Below are 14,301 nucleotides of genomic sequence, written 5' to 3' on the forward strand. Positions count from 1 at the left end.
TATAAAGCCTATTTTCTCTCCCAGATTAAGTGATTATTACTTAGCCTAAATCTATTTCGTCTGGGTAATTTGGTGACATCCTATAATACATTCAAAATGGATGATGGATAATGCGTCTTTCTGTATGAAACAAAGATTGTAAAGGCTATTGTTGTAAAAAGAAAAAGAGAGAGGATGATTTAGGATTCTAGTGTAGGCCTAATGGCTGTTATTCGATTACCTTTAACTAATTGTTGTTCTTCGAACTGCCATGGACACCCAACGAAGTGCGTGTCCTTGATTTCCCTGTTTGCTACTTCACAATTTATTACATGCAGCGGAGATTTATGATGTGCTGCGCCTGGCTGCACTGCGCTGCGTCAACACAACCACACAGAGAGAGAGAGAGCGCGAGCGGAAGACACGGAGATAGCCTTAAAAATAAAAGCATAGACTGTGCTACATTATATTGTTAAAACATCTGATTTACAGGGCCTACAATGTATTTAATTAGATTTCCTCCATTTGTTTAAACTTATTGTTTTCCTCCTTTAGTTATTTAAAGTGCTATATCTTGATCTTTGGACAATATATTGATAATGTTGCCAATATAACTAGCCCTAACCCATATAGATTTCCCCTTTTGATATAATTTATTCTATTTATTTATTATAATATTTAAATCCTTTTTTGGTTTGTAAAGGCTACATATTGTTCTTTTATTTTTATTTTTTAAATAATTACACACATACAACAACTTATGATATTATGTTCTTAAGGTTGTTCTTAAGGTTTTTAATGTAAGGTAATTAATCACCAGGTTGGTGACACAGGTGCGAAGTGTATAAACAAACAAACAAGAGATAATGACAACTACTAGAATACAAGTTATAAGAAAGGTTGGCATTGAGCAGCGTTGTAAGAGCACATTTGTTAAGTATTACACATTGACTGATTATTAACTGCTAGATCATCTGGAGCTACACGTTCCTTTTTTATTAAAGGGCTTAAATGCATTAAAGCCTGTTTGGTGGTGCAGCAAAAAAAACTTGGTCAGTAAGGATTTTGTTTGAAAAATGTTACCGGAAGTCTTGTGGATTGATAGTGGCTCACTTGACAATACGCGCACTTCAATGCTAACTTTCTCAGAGCACATAGTCGTACTGGTTACTGTCAAACACGGCTGTGTTGAGCTGAGAAGACATCACGCTGCAGTCACCTCTGAGCAAACATATTTTTTCCCCAAACTTAAATACAGAGATTAGACGATTTTGGAGGTTTTACGCACAGCGCCAGGGCTTCTGGTGACTTGTGTTTAGTCTGACAGTAGAGTTGTGTGAAAATCTCGATCACTTGGGCTGTTTTGTGGCGGACTTGTTGTCAACATAATGTGGGGGATCCAAAGGACGCGGTATGCAGACTGCAACGGCACTGAAGCCAGTGAAGAGACCGAGATTGTTGTTAACATCGGCGGGGTGAAACAGGTGTTGTATGGGGACGTGTTGAATCGCTACCCGGACACCCGACTAGCAGAACTGGTGGACTGTTCACTTAAGTCTTCTGAAGAAATATCTTTACTATGTGACGACTACGACGCTGACACAGGAGAATTTTATTTTGACAGAGACTCCGAAGCATTTAAGTGTATAATTGAGCTGTATTGTTATGGAGAGATTCACATGAAACGAGGCATCTGTCCAATTTGTTTTATGAAGGAGATGGAGTTCTGGAAGATCGACTCTGATTTTCTGGACGAGTGTTGTAAATGCCACCTGCAGGAGGTAGAAGATGAACTTGCAGAGATCGCAGAGAAAGTGAAAACTATCCTGGTGGACCGAGATGGAGATCCGTCTGCAGCAGGATGGCAACGCTTCCAGATGTGCCTCTGGAGGCTGATGGAGAAGCCGGAGTCCTCGTTGCCTGCGCGTATAATCGCTATAGTTTCTTTCATCTTCATCCTGGTCTCCTCCGTGGTGATGTGTGTCGGGACCATCCCCGATCTGCAGGTGGAGGACTCGGAGGGTAACCTCACAGAGAACCCAACTCTGGAGATCATCGAGACGGTGTGCATCGGCTGGTTCACTATTGAATACATCCTGCGTCTAATCTCCTCCCCAAATAAAACAAAATTTGTCCTGGCTTTCATGAACATCATCGACTTCATGGCGATCATGCCCTTCTTCGTGGTGCTGACTCTGACCTCCTTCGGCACCGGAGTGATGGAGCTGGCTAACGTGCAGCAGGCGGTGCAGGCTTTACGCATAATGCGCATTGCACGCATTTTCAAGCTGGCACGACATTCCTCTGGACTCCAGACCCTCACATCTGCGCTGAAGAGTAGCTTCAAAGAGCTCGGGCTGCTCCTAATGTATATGGGCGTGGGGGTCTTCCTTTTCTCTGCATTGGGCTACACCATGGAGCAGAACCACCCGGAAACCTTGTTCACCAGCATCCCACAGTCGTTCTGGTGGGCTGTGATCACCATGACCACAGTGGGCTATGGAGACGTCTACCCCAAGACCACGTTAGGTCGGTGTAACGCTGCCATCAGCTTTCTGTGCGGGGTGATCGCCATAGCGCTGCCTATACACCCCATCATCAACAATTTTGTCTTGTTCTACAACAAGCAACAGGTGCTGGAGACCGCTGCCAAGCATGAGATTGAACTGATGGCGCTGCGCTCCGGCGATGGCGAGCAGGAGGCTCCACCCGGCGCCCATAAACATGTTTGCGGTGCAGGGGTCTGGGACACCGCCATGCGCTCTTGTCATAGCGACACATACATACCCTTACTCAAGGATCCCAGGGGAGGGGCAGGCATCCAGACGCCCAGCATGGACACGAGCTTTGAAAGCACAGCTGAGACCACTGAATATTTCATCTCATAAACCCCTAGAAGATTGCTTTATCTGAGAAGACTGTACCAAAAAGATAAACAACACATCAAATTAATTACTAACTTTTGACTCATTTAAACATAACCCGAACAATTTAGGGTTAACAATACCACGATGACTGGAGACATGATTGTAAAAAGCCTCGTAGAAATAATAGGACCGCAGTAATGCTCTCCAAGGACCGTTAATGCATTTGAGGAATCACGCCTATTAAATGGACATATGTGTGAGATATTGACTTGATGAGCTGTGCCTTTGCGCAGTGACTGCCTGTAGGGCTGAGGGCTTCTGTTTGAACAGCCAGTACACCGATTCCCCCATGTAAGCTTCTTATATAACCCCGCTATCCCCAATACTCACACTCATACTGTAGACTGCACTGTAGCTTATTCCTCTGTACAGATAAAGGCCTATACAGTATATCACAATGATTGTTTTTTAATAATACAGATTGGCAGCTCCTCCAGCAAAACAAAAGAGAAATCATCCCATGGTAGGTTTATGAAGGATGTACAGGCATGACAATAAAACTGAGGGAAACCTGTTGGTATTTAATAGTGATGGAAACTTATAATGCCATACATTTCAACGAGGTCACTATAAAGACACATAATACACTAGAGAGGTGATGGGTATATGAATATAAAAGCAGCTATTTCTGCTGGTGAGCTTCAGTAATTTCTGTAACTGACACTGTATGATTGTGAGGTAATATATCAGATATACAGTAAAACTACTGTGCAGGAATGGTAAAAGCAGTGACTGTGTCAGTAGGCTGCAGCTCCAGATAGGATCATGTAATCAACACCAGGACCTCAGAAGTTTCCTTGGCTGCAGGACTTGCTCCTACTGTATAATGGTTTTGAATTTTGCAGCAGATGTCACCACTCTGCTCCTTCCTGGAGGTCCACTGGAATAACTTGATCACCAAGTTATGGGCGAGGGGAAGGAGCGACAGGCTGGAGGTTAAACAAAAATAATCCCAATGGCTGAATTATTAAACTTTGAAATTGTTTTTTTTTTAGAGTGCAGGCTAACCTGAAAATCTGAGTGGAAAAGAAGGATTTCTGATGAGAATATAAATAAAACATATGAATATGTGGAGGACTCTTTTTCATTAATTCATCAAAATGGCATTCAGGCCAGCAGGTTATCAACATAAGTAGAAGGTGTAAGAGTATCAGTAGGGAGTGTCTGCCTGTAAAATGTGTCTAAATGCATTGTTGCTCTTTTTTGTGATGAAACTTGAAAGGATGATGCATTGTCATACTGTTTGTCAAAATGCACTTAAATTGGCCTAATGGGCACTATATTTAAAGGTTAAAGTTTCACAGTTTGAAAGGTCTCAACTCCTACACCATTAGTCGAAGTGACATAAAACTTGCTGCACTAATAGAACAATCCTTAGAAACTACATAAGTTTGACATATTTAATTCAAACGTCATGTCTTAGATGTCGGTGGTTTAATTCTGCTGCCACCTGCAGGGATGATTTATGTCAAGATTGTGTTCCTTGGCCCAGTCTTAATTTGTTACACTTTATGAAATGAGCAGAATATCTTGAATGTAAATACATGCCGCCTTGTGCATGTGGTTTCCCCACCAAAAACAGGGCATAAGAAGAAGAAGAAGAAGAAGAAGAAGAAGAAGAAGAAGAAGAAGAAGAAGAAGAAGTTTCTGTTTTCATCGGTTTGGTCAAGTTTGCATTCGTGCTACTGCACTACCACTTGGAGTGGCAGCAGCTGGACATTTCAACTGTCTATTCATTACTTTTAGCTAATTATTTGTTTTTCTGTTACTTTAAGCAAATTATGTTATCTATTTATCCATTAGGCTACTTCTAGCTATTGTTTTTTCATTACTTTGAGCATTTAGAAATGGTTGCAATAGTTAGCCAAAAGTAATAATGGATACATGGCTGAAATAGTTAAAAGTAATACTTTTAGTATTGAAAGTTTTTTTGTTGGAAAGACAGTTAAGGGCCTTTCAGACCCAAGGCCCGACGGCACCACTGCGCTCTGAAACCCATTTTTCCAATGGTCTGCGCCTCGCCACGACAGCGTTCCGCTGCATCGAGCAAAGCGCTCAAAGTTCAACCTGGTTCACAATATTTTATGTTGGACATGAAAATGCAGATGTTATGTTGGTTTAGGTATGTTAAAAAATGGGGCCTGATTGGGGACCTGAAAGTAAAAGTCAAAAAGGTAAAACTTGAAGCACTGTGATTACATCACCAGTCACATTTTAATGGAATGAAGGAGAGTGATACATCTTACTGCTGCCTTTCTGACAAAGTGCCTGCATCAGTCATTGGGACAAGATGTCAGTTTGTTTGATTAGTATCAGTATGTGCTACCTCTTCAGTGATGTTTTCCACTGAGCTCCAGTCTAAGTTATACAGCCTGAGAGAAAGATCATGAAGGAGGTCAGACAGGACTCTGCAGGCTGTCCACATACACATGCCCTATACAGGACTCTGCTATCTCTCCTGGCCAGCAGCAGATTCAAACATGTCAAAGCCTGGGAGAAAGGCCTTTGTACACGCTGACAGGTGGAGCTGGAATGTCAAAGACGTGCATTGTGTAACGGAACAATGTTCCTCCAGCAGACATGCACATGCAAATACACATGTGACTTCAGGTTCAAATTTAGATTTTCAAGCACACGCTGACGTAAATACAAACATCCCCCCTCCTCTCCACCACCTAGAAGTGCACACTAATAATTGCACACACACACACACACACACACACACACACACACACACACACACACACTTCTTTACCCATATACCCTCAGCCATGTGTGATTTACTCTGGAGTGACCTGCTGTGATCTGCCGTCTAATCACCAAGTTTTACACCAACATGTTGATCATTTGTGACATTCAGTGGGTATTTAAGAAGAGGCGTGAGCATTTACTCAAAATTGTGCTCATTATGCCTTGGCAAAAATAGTAAAACATTTTTCATGCTTATAGTCGTTATATCCTGAGACAGGGTTTTCAATGAAGATGGGTCTATTTTTTTTTAACAATTCTGAAAACATGGTGGGCAAAATGTTTACTTGACTCATCAACCCTTTAAATAAAAAGATGTCTGATGCATGTGTATGTGCAAGACAGATTTCTCTATATCATCTAAACAGACTAAAAGTGTCACAATCTGCGTAGGTGTGTGTTTGAGAAAAGTTCTTTAAATTGTCCAGCTGACGATTAAATTACTTTCTAATGGTGTTTACATTATCTTTTATTCCACAACTAAGCCAAGATGCAGTGAGGGTGGAGAATAATAATTAAAAAGGCAATGTATAGCACGCTATGTTTGTTTCAATCTCACACTTCAATATTTCATTAAGTGTTGAATCATGGATTGTGCTTAAAGGATGCTATAAATAAACACGGTATAACATTCTGCCTGAACCCTCAGACACTTTGTACAACACCGTACAGTAAATTAACCAGCAGTATCACTGAAGATCTACTTAGAAATATGGGTGCCATCAGAAGTGTTTTAGGTAGTCAAAGTGATTCCTGAAACTCACGTGTCCCATCCAGCTGACTCCCAGCGCCAGATTGTTTTCTGGTGATGTACTGTCATATTGGTATTAAGTTACATGCACGCAACCATTTAGATGAGAGCTTGAACACATAGAGACCCTGCTTGCCTCTCCCTGCTCCCCTCTCCATTGACCTTTAGGACAGGGATCTTCTTCTACTCATGTCTAAATATAGAGAAATCCTAAGTAGGTAACAAATGGTACAGACAAATGGAAGTTCAATACAAACTCAAGCTGTTGTGCATGCATGACCCTAAACAGACGTTACAACTGTTAAAAAGTGGCTGTAATAGGAAAATTAAAATGTCTGCAGCATCGGGGAGTTTCAGTCACAAAATTTGGTATTCCTATAAAGCAAAGTGGTAGACTGACATTTAAACCAAAAACGTGAAGCATTAAAACACATCATGGATACAATATTATACAGATGATATTATCTGCAAACTAAAAGCAGATAATGTCTCCCCTCAAACGGTACAAATGGGATATTTTAATGGATTTGTATTCTGCAGAAGATGGTCAAACACATTAATTTGAATAAGAATGTGTGTGCATAATGTTATGTGTCTGTTTGAAAGATATTTTCAGCTGCAGGAGAGGGTAATTTCCCTGATGTCAGATTCAGATGAAGAGAAAATTATGTTTCAGGAGCAAATTAGTTTCTTTTTTTCTTTCAACAGGAATGTTTAAAACGCTGCTAAGGTGCACGCTGGAGCCCTTTGATTGAAGCAGGAAGCAACATAAAATTGCATGACAATAATTACATGACCTTCAACAAAATAGCAAAAAAAATTATAGAACCCACGCAACCCGCCTGCAATAATCACTTATTTTTGTCTTGCAAAGTGTTCTCTTGCAAAAGCATAACATCTGCACTTGTGGGTTTATTTGTTAAATTCATAAAAACCTACAGAATATAAAACAATTTCATTTGAAAAATCAAAAAGCTTGTGCCCAGACAGTGTATTGTTTCAAATACAATGCCTTGCTGCTGACTATGACATAACCTTTCAAGATGTCAATGTGAAGTGTTTCAGTAAACAATGAAATCAATACAGTTGTGCCTCTGCAACCTAAACACTGACCAGGGAGGATGAAGTGCAGCCTTCTGCTGTTTGCTGTAACATTACCCTGGACTTCATAAATGGAAAGGAAAATATATCTGCAAATGCAATATGAGAAAAGTGATTTAGCTATAAAACAGTTCTCACCGTTTATTACCTTTTTCTTTGGATGAAAATAAAGAAATATGTGCAAAGTTGTCATACCAAAGTATGGCCTCAGCAGACATAATAATCCTTTGCAGAAAATCATTCACCTGAAAAGAATATACAAGAAAAAGAAAGTTCAACACTGCCTTTAGTCTGAGTGTGAGCTCAGTTTCTTGAGATTTAGCTGCTAAGTTATAGCCTCATTTTTTTCAAGTTGTTATCTGAGGAGGGTTAACGGTGCCTTTTATATAAAATAGAGACCAGGTGGCTCTGGGCCATCGCAGTTTAATGTGAAGTCTCAAGGAGGTGATGTGGCCTACTAAAAACGTGTGGTGGATCCTACGTAATACGCTTACTGACCTGGCTCCCCTCTACCAGTCCTCTGCTGCTCTAAGAACAAGCCAAGTATCTGTGCTAAAGGCTTGGGGGAAAGTTAGCCCACATCAGATTCTCTCTTCTAGAAAATACCTGTCCGATTATATTTATGTTATACAGTAAACCAAGGAGAGCAACAAAATGTTTATGAACTCATTATATTACTTTAAACAATTATATTCTCTCATTATGTTTTGTTGGTTTTGTTGGTTATTGTTTCAGGAGCCTAATATGGAACAATTAGGTATTGATTAGCCTGCACAGTGGACCTTAGTGCAAGCAGCCATTCAAATGTTCCCTATATTATAGCTTATTGCTTGAGAATATGTTTGTTCTGTTCCATTTAAACATACCGCTTTGGAACTTAGTTATATACTACAACGCTTATAAAAAGTATTAGGCTACATTGTTTTCCTGTTTTGTTATCCTACAGCAGAGATCTTCAACATGGGGTCCGGGATCCATAGGGGGTCCTCAGAGTCAATGCAGAGGGGCCACCAAATTATTGTTAATTTTTGTTTTTTTTAGTTTTTTTCAAAACTTAAAAAGTCTTAACATGAATCCAACATATTATTAGCAAATATTAATCCCCATTGCTTACTGGCTTATAGGTAAGGTAGTCACTAAGGCCATCCACATACACAGTCAATCCTAAGGATTCACTGTGCCACATGTACGTATGCTTAACAATAAAACATGATTTATAAAATCATGCCAACAATTATTAGGCTAGTTTAATAGCTTAGTATTCTATGCAAAACCCCTGTCTTACAGCATGGATCAAAGGAGATTAACTCTGTAGTTGGTAATTCAATCTTTAGAGTAGAATACAGTTATGGGATAAGAAATCACAGCCATAACTTTAATTAATTTATGTATTGCATATCAGTTTTTTCTCACATGTAATTTTCAATATGGTATTTGGTTGTAACAATTAGTTGCTGTCCATGTTGAGTGACCTAGATTAGTGAGAAAAATTATCAGCATTTACCCTGATGACAAGTCAGGTAAATACTGGAAACGGCTGTACGTGTATTGTTTAAATGCTTTGAGCAATACAATACAACACATCTTCTATGTAGCATCCATGTTGTTTCCACATTACGACTTAAAGTCCATGCACACATCGACTTTCCCAACTCGGGAAATAGGAGCATCCGAGAAGCATGTGAATGCACTATTAATATAAAGATCTAAGAGTTTCATTGATCTTCCGAATTAACTCAACCTTTTGAAATTTTCCTTTGAAAGTGAAAGTTAAATTCAAAATGTCAATAAGAAGAAATATTGATTCAGCTAGTTGTGAAGGTCACAAGTGTGAGGCATCATTATTTTCCTCTGGCTTTGTTTGATACAACTTCACTGAGGGCAGGAAAATAATGTCTATGAAATCCCTTCTTTACATTCCACTTAGGCCGAGTCCCCCAGTGTAAAGTGAATCCTTTTTTGGCAAACATAAATATGTAAATTAAAAGTAAGAATCCAGATTTATTTATTCATGTTGTGTTGCGGTGTGTTTTGTGTTGCACGGTTTCACACATTACTGCTGTGCTGACTGCTTTGATCAGGCCTCGGCAGTTTGAAATAACACCCTTTGCATTTCTGCCAGTCTCCAGATGAACTTGGGCTATGAAAGCTGTGTCCACTGATGGCTTCAAATAACTTGTCCAAAGCCAAAGCTTGTTTAAGCTGCCTCAGTTTATTTAAAAATCCATCCATCTGTTGCATGGCTTTTTTTTAGCAAATTAATTTGATAAGAACACATAAAAGAAAAACGGAACGGCTCTCCTGACGCCACTGCCTGCATAATAAAGAGCCACAACTGGGCCTGCTTACTGTCTGCTGCAAGTTGTTATTTCTTTCCTCTCAGTCACTTAGTTCATGCCCTTTGCTGATGGTCCCCACTTCAAAAATGGCTTACAAAGGGCAAATTTCACAGCATCAGCCATGTTGTACTGGCCCTTTGTCACGTCTGCTGATAAATGTATGGACATCTCATTAAGGAAATTGGCCTTGAGAGACCAAAGCCATAGTGATTGATCTGACCTGCTTGCCGATACACTTGCCACTGCTGATTATCTCATCCAGAGACAATGGTGTTTTATGGAGTGGAATATCCATGTCCAGCAGTGGCTTGCTACAATGATTACAATTAATGTAGGGCTGCGGGTCGTAAAAACAATATTTAGTGAGGGTGCCATCATACTTATACCTCCTCCTGGATGTAAGATTCGTCCCTGTCACAGAATGACTGAATGTCTTTTCCATATGTCAAATTGTGACAGCTTTGCATTATTGTAGTTGCAGCCTTGGGTCTATGCCTCTGGCTAACGTGACACGCCCAGTGAAGTTTCATTCAAAAATGCAACATCCATCATACGGAAAACGTAACCGCCACACGCAGTAGATTGATTGCTGCTATGAAAGTAAATCTTATATTTGAGTCATGGGCTCTATATCAAGACTTTTGCTTTCAAAACAGCAACATACTAGAGATGTGATTATGTCCGCTGTAAATTACGTGCTAGAAACATCATAGAGCATTTTGAAATTAAGCTATAAGGACAGGTTAGCTTTTTCCCTTGTTTCCAGTCTTTATGCTAAACTAAGCTAACCGTCTGCTGGCTGGAGCTTCAGTGGTATCAATCTTCTCATCTAACTCTCCATTAGAAAATAAAGGTTTATTCTCCAAAAGGTTGAACTATTCCTGTAAGTATGGAGCTAGAGGCAGTTAGCCTAGCATAGCATAAAGAGTTTGCCAAGAAATACCTACAGCACATAACTCGCCTTAGAACCATACATATTCATTTTTACATTTCTGTTTGTGTATGGATTAAACATGCCTAGATTCAAATATGATCTCTCTGCCTTTAGTACATTCATACTGCTGTAATGCATGTGGTACATTCACGGCTGTTACGCTATTTACATCTGTTCTCCTCTCTGTCATTTCAATGCAAAATGTCACATATGGCAATGCAGCCCTCAAGGTCCCCGTGACCGCCAGTCTTTGCAGATTCATCAAAATCATCAGATTCATCTGAATCATCAGAATCATCAGAACCAGCCACCACCACCACTAGAGGCTGGCCTACTTGGGGGGGATTTATCTTGCTGCTGCTCGGGGCAGATGCCCCTCAGTTATCAGTTATCACATATCGTCTGTTATAATAAACATTAATCTTTACTTCATTCACTTGTATTTCCTGATTAAAATTAGGTACAACATGTTACTTGGTGAGCGCTAGAGGTGCTGGTAGGCATATGTTTGAACACTAGAAACAGCCAGACTAGCAGTTTCCCCCTGCATTATGCTAAGCTACGCTTAGCTACTTGCTACTTGCTACTTACTTGCTTGCCAGTGGTTACTTACGTCTTTTTAGGATTATTTCCCAGTCTTAAGCCAAAAAAACAAGCTGTATCTGGCTGGGAAAACATCCATTAACTGATGCTTTATCTCTCATGTGTCCTCCATTAATGTTGTTTTGACAATTTTGGTTGATACTTAACACCTTTTCCCACCCCTGCCTTCATTTTCATCTGATTTTGATGGACAAGCAACTGTTATAGTTCTTCAAAGGTTGACATATATGGTTGTGGTCTGTATGTGTGGAGATATTGAGGGAGCCTCTATCGAAACCTTTATTCCCACTATAAAGTAGGCTCGATTTGTAGAAGGGTGTTAAACACATCGTCCATCTAGGAAGAGCCTCATAATAGCCCATTTCCCGGGAGAGCACGGGAGGCCATTTACAACCACCAATAATACAGTCGGGGAATGGCCTCAGCTCTCTTCGCCAATAATAAGATAATGCACAAAGGCAACAGCACAATCATTTCCCCATGTTTATGTTGTTGAGCAATGATTCATGAGCAGAAGAGGATGGATAACATGTATGTAGGATTATAATAAATGAAGATGCTGGCTAATGCATGAGATTGTGCTATTTTTTCACACTCACCCACCTTCAACTGCTTATGGTAAAATTGATTGAACATGCTAGATGAGGGCTGTAAGCTGCAATGCATGCTGGTCTTGAACAAGCACAGGTTTGAGGCATTAAATGTCAATCACTGGTAAAAAGCGTGGTAGAGTTGATAAAGTGCTCAGTGGGAGCTGTTAAGTGCTTGCATGGTAATGGCCTCAAGCTTCTGATGGCAGCCACAGTGCGACTCCTCTCACCCACCTTCAGGTAAGCTTTAATGAGTCTGACAACCTCTTTTCTTATTTCAGCCTGAGCTCAAACACACATAACGTAAGATGGTGACCTGTGAAATATCAAGGTTGAAGAACAACGGTGCACCGCTGCAGGGAACAGATGTGTGTATTAATGCATGTGTGTCTTGTTAGAGGGGACACTTTGTCTTGGGATTTTCTTTCTTTCTGATTAATTGTTGTAATGTTACAATTGATCTTATGATCTAACTCTTTGTTATAAAGAAAATAAGCATATTGCTTTAAATTTTACTTCAAAGTATTATCAGCAAAATTGCACAATGGCCCTTTTGTGAGTGTTATATTATACAGGTGCATTAAAGGGCCCATATTATGCTCATTTTCAGGTTCATAATTGTATTTTAAGGTTGTACCTAAATAGGTTTACATGATTTAATTTTCAAAAAACACCATATTTTTGTTGTACTGCACAGCTCTCTCTCACTGCTGCAGATCCTCTTTTCAGCTGGTCTCTGTTTTAGCTACAGAGTGAGACCTCTTTTCTTCTTCTTCTCCTGTACTATCTTTGATTGCATTCGCACATGCGCAGTAGCTCAGATGTAGATCATGTCAGCTAGCTAGCTCCATAGACAGTAAAAGAAAGGCTGTTTCTACAACTTCGGTCAGTTACTAGGCAGGATTAGCTGGGAGACTTCTAAATGAGGGCGCACATGTAAGTAGTTCTTTTGTAGATTATGGTGAACTTGTGTGTGTTGTAGCAGCGCTTTGCTATTGAGAACGAGGTAGCATGCTAGCGTTAGCACAAGCGTTAGCATGCTAACGCTACGAGCTAACGGTTGCGGTTAGCCAGCTCGTTTCGGCTTGTGACATCACAAACCGTGGCGATTTTGAACAGCTCACCCGGAGACTGAAGGCGATTACACATTCAGAAACCGTATCTCACTCAAAACAGCATGGATGGATTTTTTTCAAAGTTTGTATGCGTGTGGAAGCACCAGAGACACAAAAGAACACCCCAAATCCCAGAAAAAGTGTTTTTTTCGTAATATGGGCACTTTAACAAGCAAACTAAATGTTAATGTTGTAGCCGAATGAAGTGGAGGCAACTTTTTATTTACTGTTGGTTATCATTCTAAAACAATTCATTATGTTTTAGGAGCTCCTCAGAGGTTTTCAATATGTCATTTTTTTGTCTGCAAAGTGACTACTGCTGTTTTATAAAAGTAGCAGAGTAAAAATTACAATAGTACACTTTTTATCACTATGAATATGCTGTTTTACAGTTTATTGATGAGTGCATGGAAAATTGTTTGGTGTACAGTAGAGCTAAAGTAAGAAAGAAAGGGAACAACATGAACAGAATTCAATAATATAAAAACTGAAAAATCAAAAGCGAAGAAAATATATACTATATATATATATATATTTTTTTTTTTAGCAAAATCCCATTTTTGCTGATTATTGAAAAATGTCAGTAATTATTGTACTATTATGTGCTAATGAGCAGCATTCAAAGACAATCATGTCTCCATTATTACAACACCAAGTGAGAAAGGCCATTTTTAAGTGTGTGCCTGTGACCTTTTAGATTTCAGTGTCAGTCATCATTATAACTGACAGTACGGCAGCGAGCCAGAGAGCAGGCTCCATTCCTCCATACTGATCAGGGGAGGGACGCCTCACACTCATTTATCCAAGGAATGACCTGCCCACCATTACACTCTTACAAACTTCAGAGCCGAGGGGATTCACAGGAGCAGACAGAGATTAAATGTCTCGCCCCAAAGAGCAGCAGTAGTTATTAAGGAAGAGGAACGTGCCTGTGTTCACTATTCCCCCTAACAGATGTTTCCATCCAGAAGGAATTATCATACCAGCACTTCCTCAACCTTTAACCTCCAGGATATAATTCAGAGGGAGAATTAAAGACATACATCAAACCTCTGAAGTTTTCCTTCCGCTCTTAATGGGGAGCGTTTACAAACATGGTTTAATTTTTATAAGTAACAGCCTCTAGAGGAGGCAATGTGTTATATTTTATAACAGTAGTAAATTACATTTGGGGTGCACTCACTGTGATCAAGGCTTAAAGACATTGGTGTGCA

General features: G+C 39.9%; 1 protein-coding gene across 1 annotated transcript; it reads left to right on the forward strand.

The window, feature by feature from the left end:
- The first annotated feature begins 1,367 nt into the window (after positions 1-1,367).
- LOC144533872 (voltage-gated potassium channel regulatory subunit KCNF1-like) lies at positions 1,368-2,867 on the forward strand. Its single transcript, XM_078275446.1, has one exon. It carries the CDS (start codon positions 1,368-1,370, stop codon positions 2,865-2,867), a length of 1,500 nt encoding a protein of 499 aa, XP_078131572.1.
- Positions 2,868-14,301: the final 11,434 nt, after the last annotated feature.

The sequence above is a fragment of the Sander vitreus genome, chromosome 18 (assembly GCF_031162955.1).
Source record: "Sander vitreus isolate 19-12246 chromosome 18, sanVit1, whole genome shotgun sequence".
Taxonomy (NCBI): Eukaryota; Metazoa; Chordata; class Actinopteri; order Perciformes; family Percidae; genus Sander; species Sander vitreus.

Bases quoted from the DNA above. Each gene is read 5' to 3' on its own strand.
- LOC144533872 (XM_078275446.1), top strand. From the start codon at position 1,368: ATGTGGGGGATCCAAAGGACGCGGTATGCAGACTGCAACGGCACTGAA.